General features: G+C 36.2%; 1 protein-coding gene across 1 annotated transcript; it reads left to right on the top strand.

Annotated features, from left to right (window-relative positions):
- The first annotated feature begins 1,482 nt into the window (after positions 1-1,482).
- LOC145213280 (uncharacterized) lies at positions 1,483-20,371 on the top strand. The gene is made up of 34 exons (XM_080081511.1): positions 1,483-1,561; positions 1,711-1,841; positions 2,111-2,135; positions 2,514-2,627; positions 2,952-3,062; positions 3,782-3,892; positions 4,333-4,443; positions 4,823-4,936; positions 5,391-5,504; positions 5,753-5,866; positions 6,214-6,327; positions 7,077-7,190; positions 7,628-7,741; positions 8,105-8,218; positions 8,780-8,893; positions 9,712-9,825; positions 10,255-10,368; positions 10,673-10,786; positions 11,015-11,128; positions 11,538-11,660; positions 11,934-12,041; positions 12,108-12,220; positions 12,747-12,902; positions 13,342-13,433; positions 13,932-14,052; positions 14,842-15,018; positions 15,299-15,412; positions 16,059-16,196; positions 16,699-16,808; positions 17,185-17,392; positions 17,762-17,888; positions 18,320-18,480; positions 19,491-19,661; positions 19,889-20,371. Exons 1-34 carry the CDS (start codon positions 1,483-1,485, stop codon positions 20,045-20,047), a joined length of 4,128 nt encoding a protein of 1,375 aa, XP_079937637.1. The 3' UTR covers positions 20,048-20,371.
- The last annotated feature ends 3,657 nt before the right edge of the window (positions 20,372-24,028 follow it).

Genomic DNA, 24,028 nt, shown 5'->3' with positions numbered 1-24,028 from the left:
GCTTTGATGCAATCTTAAAACACAAAGTTCTTTTTCAGTGGTTAACCAGTGTTTCATACCGAAACGGAACGAAACAAAAGTCAAATTACTATTTTGGTCCGGTACCGATATTTTCATATCGTTTCGGTCGGACCGAAATAATTTATGACGATATTTTCCGGTTTTCGGTCTGACATTGCAACATCTCTCTAAATTGGAGCACAACAGGTCATACATCATTTTTAAGTTGAAGCAAAACAGATGAGCCGGATTGTTGAAACTTGATCTTTTTATTATGGCGCTACGGCGCGAAATATTTAGCTAACTTTTTATGTTAAATGTCCTGAACGAAATACCGAAGTAACAAATAACGGTATTTGATTCCGTTGTGTTGATTTGAATGCTTTTTATTCCGGTATTTGAGCCAAATATTTTATTTCGTTCCGGTATAACGTTCCGTTCCGATATGAAACACTTATTTTAACCTTCATTATGTTGGCGTTGTAATTCGCGCAATATTCTGAACAGTGTTGTTTTTTGTTTAGGTTTGAACTTAAGTAGTTAACGAGCGTTTCCTTTTTGTTTGATGACGACAAACTATAGGGGATGCACGATTTCCAAAAACAACTTGTCCTATGAAGTCATGTTCAACGCTTAACTGCACGTGTGTATTAATCACCCGACTTCCTGTCATGTTAATAGAGTCTACGTATGCTTCATTGGGTATCGCATCACATGATTTTTCTAACTAATATATAATAAATCAACACAGCGTTGTGCTCGGCAGAGTATCCGATGAAACACAAGTAAAGGTACTTAGTGCGTTTTTGCAAGATACCAGAGTCTTGTAGATCGGGTTCGGGCTTGAGTTTAAATAAACTGGGCTCAATTCGAACCTGACTTTAAAAAAACATGTCACTAGTATAGAGTGAATGTTTCATTTCAATTTGCTTAGATGTTTTGAAGACTGTTTTCCGGCAGTTTGTTGACGTTAATCGGTGGGGGGTTGAGTAATCTGGTCACTGTACGAATAAAAACTTGTCTATAAGACGACATCGGCCCTTTTCTCTCGTATAGCAAACGACGAAAGAGTTGACTTGTTACAACGAGGTTAAAACTTCTGTAGCAGCGTATTTTTTAGTCGTTTAACATAAGGTAGCAAATACAGAGAAAGAGCTGCTGACTGTTATGAGCAATAGATTCAGTCTCTTTTGAACCTTTCGCCAGTGAATCATGAAAAAGTACGCGGGCGACCTGTTTAATCACAGAGAGTTGAAAGAAAATTTTGCAGAAAGCTGTGCGACCAATCTTGTCCTTTTCTATCCGAAATTGGTCGACCATAAATTTATATCATTCTTGTTATTGTTTTGTATATCATTATTGTAATAGAGTTCTATTTATGGCAGATTACTATTTTCAACCAAAAGCAACAAAAAATTAGACTTTATTTGATCATTTAACTCTACCAACTTTGGTAAAGATTACCAACCAAGTACAACCAACATGAACTATGTTTGGATCATCCATTTGCTTGTTGCTTTCTTATGGACCTTAAAATCTTTAGAAACTGTACACGCATCAGGTATGTTAACGTAACTGATAAGCATTTCCCTGAAAGCACCTGTATGCTTTAATTTTCTTTTAAATTTCTTTGGGTCGATTTTTTTGTCAAGCATAACACAACGGTTGAATTTTTTAGCTTTTCAAATCTCTTCATAAACTTGTTTTTAGTTTTTCTCTCCAAGTCCGAAGCATCAAAATTTCTGGTTCGTGCCAAGCGATCCGGTATTGAATCAGAATGTTACGAAGAAGTATGCAGTTATGAGGAAGTCCACGAATGCTTCGGTTCATCAGAGAGAACGGTACAATATTGAAATTATGGAGAAACAAATAAATGTATAATGTGCAGTTATATCACACCGAAAAGAATGTGTGTTTTTTTCTTAAATGCAAAGTAAAGATCCATTATAGGTTGTTGTTTTTTGTTTAAACTTTTTTTTTTCTTAGGGAGATTTACCAACAAAAGTAGTATTTTACCCTATCATGTTGGAGATTTCGAATTTGTTTCAGATTTTTTACAGTCGTTCTTGCACTTCAATCATTTTGTTTCTAAAAAAATCTTTTTTTACAGAATGAAGTGTGGACTAGTTTAACAAGTAAGTGCAATTTTTTTTGTTTAAGCGGAACTCAAACTTCAAAACTGAAAGTGTTATGTGAAGGAGTCTAAAGCTATTTGGTGTGTTTACCACTTTGCAGATTTACAAAAAAATTAAAATAAAAAACAGCACAAAATATTTAGACAGGGGCAACAATAGAAAGGTCAGTGCTAATACTAAACTTGATAACAACACGAATATTTGTGAAATCAAAGTGTTTTGTTGTCAAGAGCTCGTATTAAAATGCATGAGCAAAACATATGTTGTATTAAACGCATTTGTTTGGCCCTCGTGATTAAAAGTGGTTGAAGGGACACGTTATCACAAATTTAAGAACTTTGTTTTAGACGGCAGTTGATTTCTGATTGCCTGTTTTAGATATATGCAGTTACAACTACTGTCATGGCCCGGGAACTGCATCATGTACCAATTCGTACAGAAATTATCAGTGCAACTGCAAACCTTCTGGGTACTCCGGAGGACACTGCAACGGTAAGGTCATCAATAACAACCTGAGTCGGACTTAATAATTGCAAAGCATGTTTGTATGGTAAAACGTCTAACATCATTTTCGGGTCAGGTAAATTTTACTTGTAAACCCCAACGTAAATATGTTGCTAGTTTATACTACCATAAGTATATCACCGAACAATCTTTCTATTTTCGACTACGTTTTTCTCGGTCATGTTTTTATGTATGTAGATTTTAACTGTTGTCAACTGTTCGTTATCGTACATTCATTACTGGTGACAAGCCATGTTTTTTACCGTATGCTGTCTTGTTGTCTTTAATTCACTTTAATGTCTTGCTGTTCAGATGTAAACGAATGCACCAGCGTGAATTGTGGAAATGGAAATTGCGTGAACACCGATGGTTCGTTCTATTGCTCTTGTTATTCTGGATGGACAGGGACGCACTGCGGCGATGGTAAGATTTGAGGTTAATTTCTAAAAACTTAGGAACACTATACACGGAGTTGAAAGTAATTTAATCATAAACATTACTGCCAAGGTACTGGTGTATATAGAATACATCGTGAAGACGTTTCAACAATCTCAACCTGCACTGATGATGACAACAGTGATTGTTGAAACCACTGTACGATGTATTCTATATATATACACCAGTACCTTGGCAGTAATGTTTTTGATCAAATATAGAAGTAAATCAGAAAAAAAAAAAACTTCGGTCGCAAGCTTTTGTTCACAATTTCAAATAAAATATTTTATCGTTGCATTGAAACATCGCAGCGTTTCATACGATTTTAGTCTGTGTGCTCTTTATTGGCATATTTAAGTTGCCAACAATACCCTGCTATATAAACTGTTGATGCCAGGCATAACATAAACTAAATAATGCCCTCTGGCGACATTTCGACGTCCTATTCAGGGCGTCTTCATCAGTGTGACAACACGTTTATCGCCTATTTAACGTTTTGGGCAGTTCAGGTTTGACTTTTGGAGTGTTATTACCATGATGAAAGCGACCTAAATAGGAGGTTGAAACGTCAGTTAAAACGAACTCCTGCTGTAGTAAAGCAGAATAATTAAAAAAAATAAGAATAAAAAAATAAAAAAAAATGTTTAAAGTGTGTTCGCTAGCAGTTTTAGTTTTCAAATATAGCAATAGCCTACATTTTTGTTCAGACATAAACGAATGCAGCAGTGTGTCGTGTGGGAACGGAGTGTGTAGAAATACCGCTGGTTCGTATTACTGCTCCTGTAACAGCGGATGGACGGGAACATTTTGTGATGCAGGTTGGTTCTAATTTATAGAGTTCACAAATGTACAGTTATATGTTGTGTTATTATGTCAAGTTATACTCAATCATAGTACGCCAGGCCTATTAAAGGCGTAAAACGGAATCAGGTCAGTTTTCCAAGCATTCCCATTTGCCAAGGCGTAAGCCAGAAAAATCTAGTCTGCGGTAGGATTCGAACCAAAGACAAGAGTCTTCTTGGAACTCGCGCTCTACCAACTGAGCTACACTGGCTCAGCGGTGAACACATTAAAAGTTGAATCACAAGCACCGTTGCCTGCTTTGTATGCTGTACATGTCAGCTTCAGGACTGATCCCAGTATGAATGTGGTCATCTTTACTTTGCTCATGTCAAATTAGAAAAGGAAAAAAGAAGAAAAGAAGAGAGAATGCTATAACTTAATAAGAATATTAGTGAACAATATAAGTTTGTTTCAGACATCGATGAATGCGCGACTGCTCCCTGCTTAAACGATGGAACTTGTACGAACACAGCCGGGTCTTTTTACTGTGAATGTCCGATCGGTTTTATAGGAGAAACTTGTCAAGGTGAAAGAACTGTTAAAGCATTTTCATACGATACTTATCTTTTTAATATGCTATGCGGGTGACAAACATGTGATAAGTTTGCCTTCAAGTGTAAGTCTTGCTGTACGGACGAATTCATTTTACCAAGCTTTTTTATCCAATTTGTTAGACAATTTTCTTAATAAATGTCTACGATTTAAAACATCGATCGAGTTGACGAGTATTGCTCTACCAGCAGTTTTATCATAAATAATATCGACGTTTCGACGTCCCATCCAAGATGCATTCTTGTATGTCATTCGGTTTTTCTGTACTCACCCAAAAGATTTGATTTTTTTAATACGAGGTTCATAGTTGTCCATATCTTGTAAAAATTAGAAACCTGTTCAATTATTTGCAGAAATCGACGATTGTGTTTCGAATCCGTGTGAAAACAATGCAACGTGCGTTGATAGAAGCCACGATTTCGAATGTCTTTGTTTGAATGGATATACATCAAAGAATTGCTCAATAGGTATGTTGTATGATTTTAAGCCGTATTTCCTAAATACTACTTTTGAAATGGAGGTTACTATTTACACCTAAACAATTTAGTCACATGCTTCTTAAAGGTGGACCAAAGCTGTTCTTAGGGTGTGTGAATGGGCCCGAAAACTGTTTAAATTGCGGCAGATATAAAACCTAGTGTAAAGTTTGGCTTACATAATGCCGTTTTTTAAATTTAAGTTCGATCCCGACCCTCTTACAACATGGCCGTAAAAAGCTAAATCAGTGGGATTAATGTGGTAAGGTTTAACTCTTTTCAGGGATCAATTTTTGTTCACTTTTTTTTACAAAGTTCAAATGCGGATATATTTGTGAATATGCACACAATTGACCAGGTTATATTTAGAGAGTGTGTGTATTATGAAACAACTAATGCCAAAAGCGGACGTTTCAATTAAATAAATTGCTGTTGTTATTTTCAGAAATAGATGAGTGCGCCGTGAACCCGTGTGAAAATAACGGAACCTGTTTTGATTTGATTGCTGATTTCGAATGCGACTGCTTGGAAGGGTACACCGCTAAAAATTGCTCTATCGGTAAGAACAAAGTCGGCTGTTGCAAACACAAACTAAAAAACAATTAAAATGCTGTAGAGCAATTTTTTCACGTTTAGCAAGGCCAGCGATTCGATGCAAACATGTTAAAGTTCACTAATATAAATGGCACGCATCAATTTTAATTAACACAGTTTTAAAGTTTAGGTCACTCATTTCATATACCAGACCAAATTTAAACAATCCTAAACTTGTTGTAATTTAGTTAACAAAACTTTTGTTTGTTTAAGATATTGATGATTGTGCTTCGGACCCATGTGACAATGCAGCAACTTGTTACGATCAAGTGAACGATTATTCATGCACATGTGTTCCTGGTTACACCGACAAAAACTGCAGCACGGGTAACGTTAATTGATTTCTTAACCGGGTTAAGTGAAACCCTTGGAAGTTTTAAAAGTATTAGTCACTTTTCTGCAAACCTTGCAGCTTTCCATAGTTAAACTATAACCTACAGCTTCATATAGTCGAACATACAGGAAATGTTTGTGATGTAGCCCATTTGGTTCGTGATTAGTTCAGTCCGAAACTTTTTGTTCTGATTAAAACGCTCATATAAATGGTCAAATAATTAAATCCGAAATTCCCCTTGTTTAAGTGAGATTAATAAAGAATTCAAATGTACAAACACTGTTCTGTATAACGATGCCAACGACTGACCAATATTCCACAAAATGGAAAACATTTGTAGATATTGATGACTGCGAATCGAACCGATGTGAAAACAACGGAACTTGCATTGATCGAGTCAATGACTTCGGTTGTTTGTGTGCTGCTGGTTTTACTTCGAAGAATTGCTCTATAGGTAATTGTATGAATTCTGTTTTTGTGTGTGTTAAAATCCTCTCATAAATGCCCATCAAATGTCTTGAAATCTCAATGACACATTTAAGAATACTGCAATAGTCGCATTTTACATTAGCCAATTAAGGTAATTAATACTTCTATCAAGATTTAATGAAAGGTGCAATTAAATATTTATTCATTACCATGCAAGATAGTTCTGTTATAAACGAGATAATTACTGCAAAAAATCGTTTTGCGCATTTAATGACTTGGTGGCTACACTTTGCACATCTTATATTGCTCACAGTGGTCCTCGGTGTACTCTGTGGGCTTATGTGTATGCTCAAAAACATCACACTCTATGCTGCACATAAACTTGTGTGTGGCCACAGCGTGCACATTTAATTTTGCTCACAGTGGTTCTTAGTGCACTCAGGGAGCTTAAGTATGCCAAAACACAAAGAAGTTAATGCTGTGTGAGTACAGAGTGTTTACGGTGACCGGTACTTTAATGCCCTGCATGTTAAGGTAACAACGAAACGGCCACAGTCATCTGCCTGTGTGATGCAATAGTTTGCAAAATCTGGAAGAAGCCATCCATCGTTGGGCATGTTACAAATTGAGATTGATCGTCATAGAATATGCATTACATTATGTTTGTGATTTCATTTGATGTTCAATAAAAAGTGCTAAAGAAGTGATAGGGTTAAGTAAGGATGAAACGAAACAGCCTAATTGCGTTTTAATTGACATGTGTATTATTCACAGATATTGATGACTGTGCATCGAATCGGTGTGAAAACAACGGGACCTGTTTTGATCTCGTCAACGACTTCCGCTGTTCGTGTGTGCCTGGCTATGTGGAAAAGAATTGCTCAGTCGGTACGAATTTGTGTAAATAATTTATCTAGAGGTGAAGTCTGCTTTTGACCTTTATGTGAAAAGTAAAGTGTGGTTTGGAACATTAATGAAATAAAGCCTATAAAAAAACTGTCATTTTTTTAATTTAGAGTTTAATATCGAAAACATTTCGTTTTATCCTAGACAAGAAATGGGAGAAAATTTCACTTAAACGTATAGGGTCGCAATAAAGACCATTTCTCCAAAAAGCTGTCGGCTTAAGAACTACGAATATTGCTCGTCGTGTGTTGTCCTTATCAATTATATGTTATGTTGTTCGCGGTTGTCATCTGTGTAATAGGCACCAATAAATATTATTTTAAAAATTTCCCAACAACTAAGTTTATAAATTTGCCATGTTATACCTGCTTACAGAAAATGTACATTAATGTAGTTTAAGCTGTGTGCTTTTGTGTTAGATTTCGATGACTGCTCTCTGAACCCGTGTGAAAACAATGGCACTTGTTCGGATAAGGTCAACGATTTTTCCTGCATATGTAAAGCTGGATTTACGTCGAAAAACTGTTCAATTGGTAAGATCGTCAAAACAATTACAAATCACCAAAACTTTTGCAAATTCATAGTATGGTACAAAGGCATGTATCTGTATCTGTCTCCATGTTTCCCAAAGAATATGCTTAATGCAGCCATAATGTTGACCTTTGAAGCAAGTAGTAGAAAACAATTCTAACATGTAGTAATATTTATACTAATCACAGAAAATTATTTCCAATTGTAAATTCACTTTTCAAATATTTCCAATTGTAAACTACATAAGCCAAAATTATTTTGAACTTTTTTTAGCCTTACCAGTGCAAAGGTACACAAAGTTCACCTTTGCCTTAAAGTAATTTGAATTGCCTAATTTGTTGTCATTCACTTTTGCATATTCACAGACATCGATGAATGTGCTTATGGACATTGCATGAACGATGCAGAATGTATTGATTTGATTAACGATTATCAATGCAACTGTGTCGCTGGTTACGCAGACAAGAACTGCTCAACAGGTGAGAAATTGATCTGGTTTGTTTAAATTTTAGCTTCTACTCGAAAAGCAAACAACAACGTCGTAATCAGTTATGTACAAAATGAAAGTCCAACCGAACTGTTTCTTTAGTGTAGTTTTGTAACATTAAACAGGTGTTTCACAGTAAAAATTGTCGATACGAGAATTTCTTCGTTTTATAAACTTGAATAACTCAAATAAGATTATCGCCAGATAAGCGCGCCAGCTGATGTGGAAATAGCTGTGAGTGACAAAACAAAACGCAACAAGTTGGCGTCAAACTTATAGATTTCCGATTCGGGTTCGGGGTTAAGCTTGATTTGGGCCCTTTTTTCCGACTCGGCCTCATTGTGTAGCGGTTTTATGATGGTAAATCAGAGTTTTAGGCGTAATTTCTGATTTATTTTTAAAATGCGACTCGGGCAAGGCTTCTGGCTTGTACTTGATGGTTCAGGCCACAATCTGATACAGCTAATACTGAAATCTTTCGAGTCTGGCAATGCCTTCGTATTCGACTAATGAAAGCGCCAAGTTTGATTTATATTTGTTTTCGATTGTCTAGATATTGATGACTGCGCTTCGATTCCTTGTGAAAACTCAGGAACCTGCGATGATTTGGTGAATGATTACGATTGTACGTGTGTGGCCGGGTACACTGACAAAAACTGCTCGACAGGTAAAATAATCTTTAAAAAAAATGTTTGTTCCGTTCATGATTTACGTAGAAAAAGATTGGGTGCACAAAGACTCGCCCAAGTGACTTAAAAATAGCAGCAGACGATTGGCGTTCTAGCTCAATCTAATTGAAATAGATTCTGAAATAAATGATCAAACATTTCTATGTAAAGAAGTTACTGATAATGCTATTTATTCAAAATATATGTGTATATATATCTTAGGATCTAAAATATATTGCACAATGTTTTTCTTAATGAGATTCTGTTAAGGTGGGATGACAAAAGGGTGATTAAATATAAATGCAGATCGAACACTGCAGTTTTGTATTCAAGAACAAAAAATGCAACACCATGCCATTTGTTGTTTAGCCTACGTCCTACGCCATCCTACGTCAGCCTACGTTAGCTTATTCATTATTTTTTCGTACAGTCGTTTAAGCTAAGCAGAACTTCAGTCATTTCCTCATACCGTCAGCGTGTTGGAGAATGGGAAAACCACGTCACCGATCAACGCTCTTTAATCTTGTTACGACGGTCTACATCAGCTTACGTCTGCCTTAACCCAAACAGAGATTTAGTCATGCTATTCAAAAGCCCATTTCCTTAAAACGTCAGAGTTTTAGAGGATAGAAAACCATGTCATAAAGCTTGCGTATCATTAAATTTAAAATTTTGTTATTTTAATGTTGTATATACTACACAGAGCAGAGCAAAAACAGATGTGATGTTGCAATTAATAAATCCATTTTCTCAAACTACGCCACACATATGAAACATGCTGACTTTATTTAACCCTCTGTAACCTTATATCGTTCAGATATTGACGACTGTTTCTCCATTCCTTGTCAAAACAACGCCACCTGTTTTGACCGGCTTAATGATTTCTCGTGTCAGTGCAAAGCTGGTTTTACCGACAAAGATTGTTCTTTCAGTAAGTTACAACAAACTTATGTTGTATTGAATATAAACAAGTTCAAATAAAAAATATTCAATAACTGGTTGATTTCACATTACGTGTTAACACTGCTGTCATAAGCCTGATTTTTTTGTGCTAACCAAGGTAACTTGACCCAGCTGAAGGGTTTTTGTGTGTTATTTTTGAATGTCCTAAATTGGACTTTAAATGTCCTAACTGGGGACTAACGTGTTTCATTGTCACCACGTGACATTTTTAAGTTTATACTGACGTTAAGACATTTGGGTGTTTTCCAGGCATTAATCAGCTGCAACAAAAATATTGTCTCTGCAGAAAAAGCTTCTTGCCAATCAAAAGACGATGTTGATCTTAATTGTTTGTGCGAAAGCTTGGACAAGATCTAAATTGTTTTTTCTGCTTAATTTTTTATTTTTTTATTTTTAGATATCGACGACTGTGAACCTGAACCTTGTTCTAACAATGGAACGTGCTCGGATCTAATAGACGATTACGTTTGTAAATGTGTTGCTGGATATACAGGGAAAAACTGCACAGAAGGTGAGTGGTTTTCTGGTTCAGATGTTAAACTGTACCTGCCAAGTAGAAATTGTTAACCAAAAAAAATCACCAACGGAACCCTAACCGTTATTTTACGCCTGCGTGCTCTATCGGCTATTTCAAAAATTTAGCATCAGAATGAACACTTTTCGTGCTACACTTGTATTGGTGTTTCGATTATCCAATTGCTTTTATAGAAGACAGTTTGTATTTTTGCGCAAGGTTTAAACCAATTTAGTAAAAATTCAACTCATAACCCGATCTTTCCTGTTGTATACAATAATTAAGCAACATACTTTCATAGATGTCAATGAGTGTGACGTAATGCCATGTAAAAACGGAGCAACCTGTACCAATCTCTTCAACGATTACAACTGCACTTGTGTGGCTGGGTACACCGACAAGAATTGCTCGACAGGTAAGCTTCAAAACAAGTTAGAGTTTACAACACTATATACAGATCTGTTCATAAGTTTAATGATGAAAATAACGGCCCAATTAGAGTTAACAAGCGATCACTGATGATGGCATGAGCATTTGCCCAAACGTTTGAAAAACACATCATGTCGCTTTTACGTCTATTTGGGCCGTTATTTTCATCATTAAAGTTGGAATTCTACTTTATTTTGACATTATGAATGTTTAGACATTGACGACTGCGCCTCGGTTCCTTGTCTCTTCAGCGCCCCTTGTGGAGATTTAGTGGACGATTACGAATGCCAATGCCCGTTAGGGTACAGCGGAAAGAATTGTGAAACAGGTTAGTTGTTCATAATAGAGTCGGAAGTCGGGCCATCTTGTTCACTTCAGGTTCAGGTATGGATAAAACCGATCTAGTTCGGACCTCCCGTTACACTCGACCACTCGACTTACTCTAAAACATAAGGTTTTTTTGAACCTTTTAAAAAAGATACCGCTTTGAGCTGGACTTCGAGCTTCCACTTTCAAACTTAGATTTAAGTCTGCTTATAACTCTGCTTCATGCAACGGTCCAAAGAAAAGACAGTTCATTTTATCAGTTTAAAAAAGTGGCCATATTCGAAACAACATAAAGACGCAAAGTCAACCACGTTTTAAGAGCATTTGGGTCAAAATCGTATTCTTTGTATAAGGCTATAAAATACACGCTATACAGAAAACCTAAATCAGATTCTTGTTGTAATTCTCAGAGCCAAATGTTTGCAAGAATTCAACTTGCCACAGAAACGCAATTTGCATTCCGACAACCAACAACACGCAATATCAATGTGAATGTAAACCAGGCTTTGAAGGGGACGGTTTGCAGTGCATGCGTAAGTTACAAAAACATTGTATACTTTTGAAACAATAATCCCGTCACAGTTATTTTGTATGTGTGTCGTGGGTTGCAGTTTGTCGCTTTATAAGAAATTGTTCTTGCAAGATATGCCATTACCCTGATGAAGACATCTTGTATAGGACGTCGAAACGTTGATTATTTATGATAAAACTGCTGGATGAGCAATACTCAGTTATACACTCACACTGATATACAAAAGCATTGTAAAGTTTGTCCAGCCATTATTGCAGCCTTACACTTCTTTCAGCATTTTGTCAAGAATCGCTTCTTTGGGATAACGAAACAAACGGTTGGTACACATTCAAGAGAGCCAGCCTTTACCAATCTTCCACTTCCAATACAACATGTGAAAATGGTAACCTTGTTGTGTTTAGATGTCTAGCATCTTTCTGTAGCTAACAAGGACATTTTTTGTTTTTAGGGAGATCCCTAGCTTCTGCCGTATGTTTGCCGGTGAAAAACGAACCTGATTCAGTAGCATTTACCGAAATCAAAGTGTTGCCTTGCGATGTGACTCTCGCCACAGTTATTCCAGTAAGTGGCTTAGCCTTTTATCGCATTAAGACCGGTGTATTATTAACATCTTTTGTATAATCACGATCGTATTAGTGTGTAAACAAACTATTAACTGTGCATCCGTTCTATACCACTCATTATAGTTTTGCTTGGGCCAGTACCTTAGATAACAATTGGTTTTTGTTCTGCTCAAATAGGAAGTTTGTTTAATTTTGTGCGCCTCCTAAAGTTGCCTAAGATAATTACATATACATAAGCTTATATATTACTGATTGGACCAGTCCAGAAGCGTTCATGCTAACCAACAATCAAGGCACACTCACATAAAAAAAACGATTTAAATCGTTTTTCAAAGCATTCCCATGTGAAAAGGCAAAGTATGGAAAAAACGTTTAAAAACAGTGTTCTAATGTCATTTTTGCGGCTCGAGTCGTCGCTGTTACTTGTTCAGTTTCGCTACAACCTGGACATTGCGAATTAAACTTTACATTAGACCTGCCGAGGAAAAAAGTCTTAACACGATTATTGCAATTTTTGAAAATAGGACAACAATACTAGGGTCACCACGGCTTTAGTTTCGAGAACAATAGACAACATACATCTGCTGACGTCACATGCGACGAATCTCTCATCCGATGATGTGGTCAGCGTCGCTGAAACACTTTTGGCATTCAGTCGCGCGAACCCTGAAGATGTAGAGGTAAACGCTGTTTTAAACATGTTGAAAGTTGTAACTATTTTTCACCCGTTTATAAAATTAGTGTAACTGTCAAATACTATGTTTCATTAAAAGCTATATGGTTGACATTCTGGCAAAAAATATTGTATGTAATACGACATGGCTCGTATAAACGCAAAGATTTTTTCAAAAACAGTTGTTTTGTGTAAAAATGTCCTTGTCCTTATTTTTGGGTCCATGTCGATGACAACCTTGGATATATGATGAAAAATTACAACAACTTGTACACTGACCATGTTACTGACTGAATTCTTTTCTTTCCTCAGCGCTTATTACAGTTTTAAACCAACGCAAATACTTCATGTAATAAATAATTGTGTTGATAAACTGCATGCATAAGATAAGGTACATGGTCTTAGAAAATACATGCACGCACGATATCTCCTTTGTTTATCTTTAGGTGGAGCCAGATTTACTCTACAACATTGTTGCTGTGGTCAACGTGATTGGAAGATCACTTGACTCCGTTAAAAAAGATGTCACAGGATCAAGGTAAACAACTATCGGAATTTAACTATACCGATTTAAGTCATAGTACACCAGGCCCATTAAAGGCGTCATACCGAATCAAGCTTTTAAGCCCAGTTGGTACAACGCGCGTCCCGGAAAGGGCTCCTGTCGTGGGTTCGAATTCCACCACAGGCTACCTTTTTCTAGCCTGTGCCTTGCCATGCGGGAATGCTTGGGAGACCTTGATTCGGTAAATCGCTCTCAATGGGCCTGGAATACTATGATTTATAAATAAGTATGTCATGATTGCTGGTCTGCATGAAAGCTTACATTTTCTTGAGAAGTATGTTAGGTTGGGAAATATGCACAAAGGTTTTTTAAGGCTTTGCCTTAGACTTAGAGTCAATAAAAAGTGTAGCCTACCAACAAGTCGTGCAAGGTAAACCAAAAGCTCCTAAAGACAAACTCATTGTATTTCGGGAATGACAAAAATATTATTAGTGGGAATACTTTATAGAATAGCTAATATTCTCCATTTAGCGAATCCACTGCGGAAAGAAAGCAGCAACTGTTTGAAGTTCTACGAAAGTTTACAGACCGTGTTGAAATTCCTGACAACCAGACGTTTTGGAGGATTAAGACAAAAGATATTACTGTACACGTAAGTGAAATAAGAATTACTGACACTGACAGAAATTATATTTCCTACATTGCTGCAGTAACGCAAGGGAATTCTGATTCGACAAAAACGACCACTTATCAGTTTATTCGGTGGCTCCCAATCTTTTTGACGAATTTCTCCTTTATTAATTCCAAACAATTTTATTTATATTCCTCCCAAAAAGACTGCGTAGTTGATGTTCAACTATACAAAGATCATATGTAATTGGCCCTTTTGTCAACTTCACAGGTCATGTTTGCAGAGCTGTACTGTCTAATTACAAACCACATGTACGAATTTAGTAAATTCCTCCCATGGAGGAACTCTTTTCCGGTTTAAGCGTTCAATAGTAGTAACGGTGTTGTGCAGGGCTTCCGTATTTAGGCCGTTTTCGCCCATAAGAAAAGCTGTATAAGTTCCGTCATGCTATACTATGCAGGTGGCAAACAAATCTCTACACAAAAATGTTGCAAAGACAAACGAAGGGGAGAACCTATAGCATGTTTGCTCACTTAATCATCCGAATAGAATCCAGTGTAGAGTGTTGTGTAGTATGACTGCTGAAACAATTAAATGAATACAAATATAACATAATTTTACAAACTTTGCACTATTAACTGAATGTAGTATATTAAATGATCGCGAGACCTATTATGAGCGATGACAACAGTCGCCTATAAAACCGACTGAAAATTTGGATGAAGCCTTTCACCGAATATTTAAGATCAATAAATTCCACATAAGAATAATTTTCGGTAATTTATTCAAATATAATTACAAACTTCGCAGGTAACCAAACTTGAACCACAACGATCTCGAAGAGCTGTAGATCAACAACTATCCGTTGACCTTTCGACTGTTGACATTGAACTGACCTTGAAAATTACCCCTCAGTCCCAGAATCGTTTTTCTTTTATCCTTTTCAGCGATGATTTTCTGTTCCAATCAAACGATAATGTATCTGTGGTAAGTTAAGTTAATAAACAAAAATTGGGTACAGGGAAACAAGACAAAGGGTCTGTCAAATCGACTAATTCCACAAAAACTTGTTTTTGCTCCGCCAAGTTGAACTGGAAAACACGAATGCACGAAAAATAGAACTAGATATAGTCACGAGAAATAAACTTTAAAGTCTAAGCCCCATGGTATAAAAGTTTATACTAAACGATGGGAAAGGTTTTGGGAGAGAAGTATTTTTGCTATAATCGAAGAACATTGTCGAAACGTATATTTTTCTTCTGTGCAGGTTATTTCGGCAAACAAAGCGAATGACAACCAGACCAAGAGTTCAGTGAACGTCGTGTTTAAAAACGAAACTGCAACACAAGGATCAACTCCAACAAACGGAAGCAAATTGAAGGCAAGAATTCAAATACGTAACGTAATTGGAGGGCGAACCCAGCCCGAACCCAAAAGTACAAGATCAAACCCTATTCAGCTTTCAAAATTTCTAAGCCCCAATTGGGCCTCAAAGTTGGTGAATTTGCGTCTGATGCCATAGGTCAAGTCAGGCCCAAATCAAGCCCATTTTGTTCAAACTCAAGCCCAAACTCGAACCCATAAAGCCCGACTTACAAGTCTAATAACCAAGTATTGCTCATCTAGAAGTTTTATTACAAATAATTAAATCGATGTATACAAGACGCCTTTATCAGGATACTGGCATATCTTGTAAGACAAATTTATTACAAGGGAACACATTTTTACATGTCTATTGTATGGACTTCACAAAAAGTTCCCGACTTTAAGCAGCTTTTTGTTGTATTCGTTTGCTATATCCAATCGATATATGGTGGAAGAACTACTGTGGTTCGCATTTACCAACGCATTTTTTAGCCGGGGCAGCATTGTGTACCTTTGGACACTTTGTCAAAAAGGTGGGCGGTAAGTAGGACAAACGTTGCTGTAAAAACAAGCCATGTACCAATAAACCAACATATCTTCATCAGCAGAAAATAGGCTAAAAGTTCTGTTTTCATAACCAAACTTTCGACCTTATTTGTCAGGAACGTGTTACGCGCACACAATGTGTAAGATGGGACGAAACGCATCTTCGCTGGAGTTCACAAGGGTGCAGTTTGGTGTTAGGGAGTTCCCCTCCGAAGTGTGCTTGTGACCAGATGGCCAGTTTTGCAATGATAGTGGTGAGTGGTTTGTGTTATGCAAACTTACATTTCGTACATTAGAGTAACTAACTTTAGAAACCTGCATGGAATCATGTAAGGGATATAACAGTGGTTCTTAAATTTGCAAGACGCGTTTCTGGTTTAATGGGTACTCAAATTTTAAATCAATAGGATTATAGAATATGTTGGTCACATAGTGGAAAAAAATCTCGATTATAAAATGCTCGTAATGGAATATTAGTAAAAATAATAGAAAACTTATGTGCGAGAACTGATTAATGACTTCAAGAAGGTCCAAACATTCAGAAAGGTTAAGAAACACTGTGTTGAAACTTGAATGCAAAACAAAGTCAAAGCCGTTAATCAGAGTTGACTCACGAAACCTCCCGCAACTTTAGGCTGATAATACCATATTGTGGACATAGAAGAACTTTTTTTGGTTTTATCATCTAAAACGTTATTTGTGTAACCACATTTTAGTGCATGCGAATTGTCAAGACGTTGTTTTTTTCTTCATTAGAGCACATTAGTATTGCCCTCGTCGTTTGTGATGGGAATAATCAGTTACATTGGATGCTCCCTTTCAGTGCTCGGTCTACTGCTTACAATTCTCCTCTACACGATCAACAGGTAAACTAAGACTCCACGTAACAATGCAATAGAAAATATGTCGCAATGGAGTGTCTGCAACAATGCTATAACAGATACGTAAAAATGTAACTATCATGCAATAATGAGCATTATTATCTTTCCTCAAGTCAATCAATTTCCACCTTAATTCTATTTCAATAAGAACCGAAGATGCCGCTTTGGCAAAAAATATGTTTTACGTACACTCATTGACTGATTATGTTTCTTTACAACGGATTTCCGCTTCTCAGTGATTTATTTTACAAAAAAAATTTTGATCGTCAATGACCGTGTTGCCTGTTTGTTTGATACTAAGGGTCTGATACTGTCCAGTTTAACCACTTTTATCTCAACTTTCAAATCACATTTTGCACAGTAATCTTCGCCACCGCAAGCCCAGCAAATTCCTCATCAACATTTGTGTGTGCATGGCAATTTCAAACGTCGTATTTATGGCGGGAAGCGGTCAAACCTCTTCACCATCAGCTTGCTACTTTGCGACCGCTACTCTCCACTATTTCCTACTTGCAAGTTGGTGCTGGATGACAGCGAACGCTATTAATATGTACCAGGCCTTGGTAAAGGTACAATATATACAGGCTATACATTTGTTGAGGCATATGTTTTAAGAATTGTTGGGAAAACTTAAGTGACCATGCTCTTTTTTCACAGTTAAGAAAATGCTACAGGGAGTTTTTATTGTTTTTACTAGTGGGAGGGCACAAAGTCACCGGAAATGTAAATGTCCAAAAGAGTTGTTTGTCTCCGCAGTTGAACGTATTTAAATCCACATTTAGCATTGAATATCTGCATAAAAGTCAAATTGAAAACGGTTTTTAAACAGCTCACCTTTCAAACGTTTCAAACAAACCTTCAATGGGAATCGAACCCACCCGTTCTAAAGTAAAATTGGTTATAATTTGCAGAATGACATTTTTTATGTTATATTGCAGGTTATCGGATCATCACGAAATATTTTGAAACCAGCAGCAATCCTGTCCTATGTGTTTCCAGCCATTGTAGTTTTTGTAACTGGTGGCTTGACGATATTTCACTCGGATGGAAATACCAGAAGACCAGGTATAATGAAGGCGTTTTATTGCACTTCTAAAAATCTAAAGTTTTCCTCAAATCTATTGCATAGCTTCAAGCTACACTGTCTAGGTTTTTTGTAAACCTTTTGTAAAGTCTAGGTTTTTTGTAAACCATCTAGGTTTGGTGTGTCCATTATTTAGCTTTATCTGTTAGTTTATAGGATGTGTCCATTTATCTGCACAGCTTTAAGCAAAATACCAATTTTAATAGAGATTGAAACTTCGAGGATTTTCGACAGAAAGAATTCTTTAAGATCTCAAGATTGGGAATGAAATAAACAAAACGCAAAGTTTAAACGCACATTAGGCTAAACCAATAAGTTACCAATTAACAAATAGGTGGATATTCCAGCTGGTTTTATCAAATAAGTCACCTGCGACAGCAAGCTAAAGTATTCACTTCAAGTTTGTGTATAGACGACATACATTTCGAATCATCTTACCACGCACGACATGTGTGCTGGCTACATCTATATTCACTCAACTATGCGTTTCTGCTTCCTGTCGGAATTATGATGTTAATCAACTTTGGGTTGTTTATAGCCGTGGTACGGACCCTGCTGTGCACCAAAACCAAGGTTTGTAGGCTATATATGTTGGCATTGTTTCTATTAAAAATCGCAGGGAAATGTCATATTTCGGACAACAGGTTGGAAAAGATGAGTTGCTTGCATTATGTAGGCTAAGTTTAAAAATTTATTATTATGGATTTATCCTCTAAACCAGTGGTTCTTAACATTTTTGGTGTGGTTTCCCACTAACGTCAATCACCAACTTCGAATTTCCCCCTCTGTTATTTTTAAAATCGTGTTTTGTGCCCTATGTTAACAAAAAAAATATTTTTTAAATAAAATAATTTTGTGGAGCGATTTGGTCTGGACCCTAAAGGTATACTGCAATCTCATTTGGTTTAAATAGTGCTTCTGTGAGAGATTAAACTTTTTGGAATACTGAAGAGTCTGCTCTGCTTGCATTATTGATTTATTGCATCACAATCAACAAAGGAAAGGCTTTTATTCGTGCACAATAGCAAAGTCATTGATGGTTTTAGTCTTGTCTGTGATGTAACAAACGGCCTTTGGATTTGTATGTGTCTTGTAAACCTTTGTGAAATTAATCTTACATGTTGTTGCAGAACATTTTTAGTAAAGTAAATTTCAATGGTTAATTCAAAGCCGGATTCGATCCTCGAGCGCGAGTTTGCTCTTTTCAAGCTTACATAATTTCCCTCCGAAAACATTAAATTTCCCACTAGTGGGAAATTTCTCACCGGTTAAGAACCACTGTTCTAAACTAAAGTAATCGCGTAAACATGACTGTTGGTCTTAACATCTTTTGGTCATGACCTAATATGGTGCAATTTATGTGAGTAAAAAAATAATTTTCAAAAAAATTTTCGAGTAAAAATAACGTAAGAGCTAAAAATATGATTTTCTACGAAGTTGGGAAAGTATAAAATACTCGTATTCATTAGTCAATATTTTTGTATTAATATGCTGGTTATATATCAAAAAACAAGATCAAAACTGGTCGGCCTTTTTTACCAGTTTTTAAAACGCAGTAGAATTCACACCAAAACTTTGTTTAGATCCGGTCTTCTCAGAAAAAGCGGTCAAGTTTTGGGGACTTTATGATCGCTATAGCGATTATTGCATCGATGGGAGTCACGTGGGCATTTGGATTTTTCATGGTGGTTTCAGATGACGTCATCTATCAATCGATCCTGGCTTGGCTTTTTACCATCTTTAACTCCACGCAGGTAGATAACCCTTCTTGCCAGGCGTTGCTTGTTCTGTGGTAGATATTGCTATTTCTGTCCTATTTCTCCAATTATGCGCTTGACAGCGTCTCAACTGAGAGCAATAATATGTGTTAATTTTGTAAGCTTGCCAACAATCAACATTTAATTTGAAATCTAGTAGCAACTGCTTTAAGTTTTGAACCGTATTTCGGAAAAGGCCAATAACAATCATTTGTTACTTTCAGGGCATCCTGATATTTTTCACCAACTGTGTTCGTCAAGAAAACGTTCGAAACATTTGGTTACAACCTCTGCAAGACTTCTTCTTGTGTGGTGGAAACAAAACATCTCCAACGGCGAAAACAGTCACAACAAGTCAAAGTACCGTGTCCACCAAACTGTAAATGGTGGACTTCTACCACAACTTACCATGCACAGTATATTTAAGCAACCAGTATTATGATATTTACAGCTCTTGTATATTTTACTGTTGTTATTTTTTTCCTTGAGATAGGATTTAGTTGTATCTGTCCTTGGACTCTATTTTAAGTGATACATTTTAGTGCACTTCTAAGGTTTAACCACTGTGCATTCTTTTCTTTTCTATAAATGTGGCCTAAAGCGTACTACACAAACAATAAAACAAAATTTGAACTGTAAAGCTACATTGTGCAGCTGCGAAAACACATTGTCCATCAGTTGTAGGACAAAAGCACCCAGAATCAAGTACTGACTACTTCCACATAAACAAAGAGATTTGTACCTTAAAAGATTCTGAAAATCATTGAAAATAAGTACAAATAGAATCACAATAGCTTTAGCTAGGTACTCAATCACAAACAAAACATCTGAAAAGACTTCTGTGTTGTTTGCTTTTCATATATCTAGTGCCTTGACATTGACAATTTTGTAACCATTTCAATCAACAACATGTTTTGTGTTATGGATGAATCCTATCTAACAAAATCATACTTTTGTGAAAAGAGAAAAGGATTTAATTTCTAACAATGAAAAGTTCACTTATTTATTCCATGGTTTACACTTATTTATTAAGACACAAGTTTAACCAACAATATATATTTGACCAAAAAAGTAACCCAAACTTTACCTGTAATATCACTTACCTAGTGACTGTATAACACAGCAATCAATATATATATATATACTCAAAACAGTTCCTCAAGTAAATCAAGTTTGGTCCAAAAACCTGTACTATGGGTTTTCAATTCTTACTCAAAACAACTCTTCACATATACCTGTGCAAAGCAAATTTATAAATATTGCAGGTTGTTTTATATTATGTGTTGTTAACTTACCAAGATTTTAGCATTGGTCAGATGTACAAAATACCTGTAACTATAAATGATAAAAGTTTTTCCTCCCCAAAGCAAAAACAAGTTTGGTGACAAGGGCTTTATTGCAATCAGTCTGATCTGAGTGTTTTCAACACATTTTTAGAAGTGGATTAGTTTCTAAGGATTGAACAAGTGAACATATATTTTGGCCATTTTCAATTCAAAATAGTGTTCTATTGGATGACTGGATCTTAAAAGCCAATATCAGTAAAAACTTCATGCCCTGAAAACAAAAATGGCATGAGAATCAAAAATCAAACATTTGTATTTTAATCCTTAAGATCAGCATTGAGATACACTATACTAAAAACTTTCTATTCTATGGTTAAGCTAAATCAGACATGCAACATCTATACACAATCATGATTTACACACTGATAGTCTTGTTCTAGTTAAAAATACTAGAAATCGTATAATAGAAATATACAAACAATAGAAGTAGTAAAAAAATAATTTTATTTATTTTAAATTAAACAGTTTGGTCAAATGGAGATCGTTATAATTCCCTTTATTGAGTTGTAAACTTATTGTGACACCAGTTTGCACGTATTGTTAACTTTTTTCGTAATAAAGGGTAGAATCCTTGTTGTTTGATCGAACCAAGCGTCAGGGTTCTGCACTGATCTCTTGTTAGTGTAAACCTGTTCGCCTTTTCGTTTCAAATCTCGCAAGATTTAAGGCATTTGCAAAACGGTTTTCTAAATTAAACTTAACCGTTCAAATTTGTACACCAATACCAACAGGTTTACAAAATCAACATCACTTACAAACTAACAGGTCTGAACATCTTACTTTTTGCAAATCTACAGAAGCAATTTAACATATGAACACCACAAAACGCTAGTGCCCTCTCTTGCCCCAACGTGCCGGCACCTATAATTATTGTACAATTGCAACAATTCGTTGCAAAATATAAAAATATTACATTGGGTTTGCCTTAATAACGCCTTTGGAATGTATATAAATAAATGTCGTTTCCGGGTATTTGCTGCGCTGGGAATTTATAGTCTGTGCCAAGAAAAAATCTAATATTTATAAGTTTTCATAAACATTGGCGTCCCAATCCGTTTAAAAATACTTCCCAACCCCGCAGTAACCTGTGAGTCATGTCATTTCCGCATCGCCTAAAAGCTTGCGTTTAATTCAGGGAAAATGTGTTGATTTATTTACATTGTTTTCATAATCGGTGCAGCTTGTACACAACCTGTAGTTGTTCGACAATAAAAAGTCAAGATAAAATTTGAGTGCAAAAGAGGGGGGTTAGCTTAACCAGATCTCACTGTGGTAAAGTAAACCACTTCTGAACTCCTCGTTTGATTTCGTTGTGACAATGGAGTCAAGTAGTTTGGGTTTGATATTGGCACATTGTTGTATCTGCCACTGGAAACGTTCGTGTACTCAGGTCGAAAGTCGTCAATTTCAACATGTTCGTGTTCATCCTCCATGACCAAAATATCAGGAACAACCCTGCAACAACAACAAAATTTCAGCTGCAAAGTAATATAGTCTGTACATTAGCAAACACACCATAGGGTAAAGTCATGTGTGTTTAGCCACCTTCAGCTACCCTTTTATGAAGTTGTAATTTGTAAACAATCTTTATGCTCATGTTTAACGGTATTACACGTATTGGTATGTCGGTGACAATTTTAAAACAACACACATTATATGGACAAAACACAACGTAACACAACAGCGTGATGGTTTATTTGTGTTTCTTATAGAGTAATTAACGAAACCATTACTCAGTGCACGGCCATACACATTTCGGAAATCACGCACCAGCACATCCTTTGTTCGACTTTAACTAGCATCTCGACATGAATAATCATATTTTAAATTGGAGGTTTCACTGCCACGCAAAGGACAGTTTCGCCTCCGCATTACTTCATGTGGAGTATCAAAAGCGTTTGTGCTAGTGTCCAGTTCTTGGCTCTTCGCTTTAAAATGTCAAAGCATATTAATTAAGCGTATAAATAAACGTTTTGATTTCAATCTCTTTTTACTTTTTTTTTGCTATATTGAAACTCGACAACTAACTTTTGTCATCAATACTTGAAACATTAAACTGCAATATGCTTACACTGGATATAGTAATTGTTGATTAATACTTTTATGGCAAATTTTCAAATTATCAAAAAAAGATATATAAGCTACATATATGCTGTACAGAAAACTGAGCAACTGACATACTTTGTAAGGTCTTGAAATATCCATTTACATGCCAACACGACTAATGTAACAGGCATACTAATGCCGACAAATTTGCCGTCGCTTTGATGCAATCTTAAAACACAAAGACGTTTTTAGTGGTTAGCCAGTGTTCCATACCGAAACGTTATTCGTTTTCGGAAATTTCGTTCCTGTAATCGCGATCTGACCCAGAAGGTGGAGTTTGTACATTCCTTAGGTGGTTCAGAATTGGATGAAGATACCATCCTACCATGGAATTCCACATCCCTAAAAATGGAAACAATGATGATGGCATTTTCTATCCTAAATGGTTTCCACATTCCCTGGTGGACATGACCATCTAAACCTAACGCTGCTTACTCCAGCATTAGCACACGGCGAATTGCTGGCTTAGTAAATTTATTTGCACACGTAAAATGCGCCTGGAGAACATGAAAAAACGAAGCATGGAAAAGTTAAGTAACAATAAGCTTTGATCGACACAAAAAGCGAATTACCAAATATGAGATAAAAACCGTTGCGCGCACGAAACGGGAAATGTATGTCAAACATCCAAAATGTTGTTAGTGAGAACATTATCGTATCGGTGCAGCAGAAGCTTTGGCATTCTCAGAAATAGATACGTCGCCAAAAGAGATGGACTACGTTTTTCGATGCAAACATCGCACGGTTTTCGATGGACGCTCAAAAAAACAAAGGAAAGTGATGGCATGTGTGAAATACGTCACGGTACACGACGGAAAACGAATATTAAAAACCGACGATTACGTGGCGGCGTATTTTGCTGCGTGTTCTGCACAAAACTAACGAACAACTTTATAATTTGATTTATTTTAA

The sequence above is a fragment of the Phallusia mammillata genome, chromosome 2 (genome assembly GCF_965637545.1).
Source record: "Phallusia mammillata chromosome 2, kaPhaMamm4.hap1.1, whole genome shotgun sequence".
Taxonomy (NCBI): domain Eukaryota; kingdom Metazoa; phylum Chordata; class Ascidiacea; order Phlebobranchia; family Ascidiidae; genus Phallusia; species Phallusia mammillata.
The sequence above is the reverse complement of the archived record's forward strand: the minus strand, read 5'-3'. Positions and strand labels throughout refer to the sequence as shown.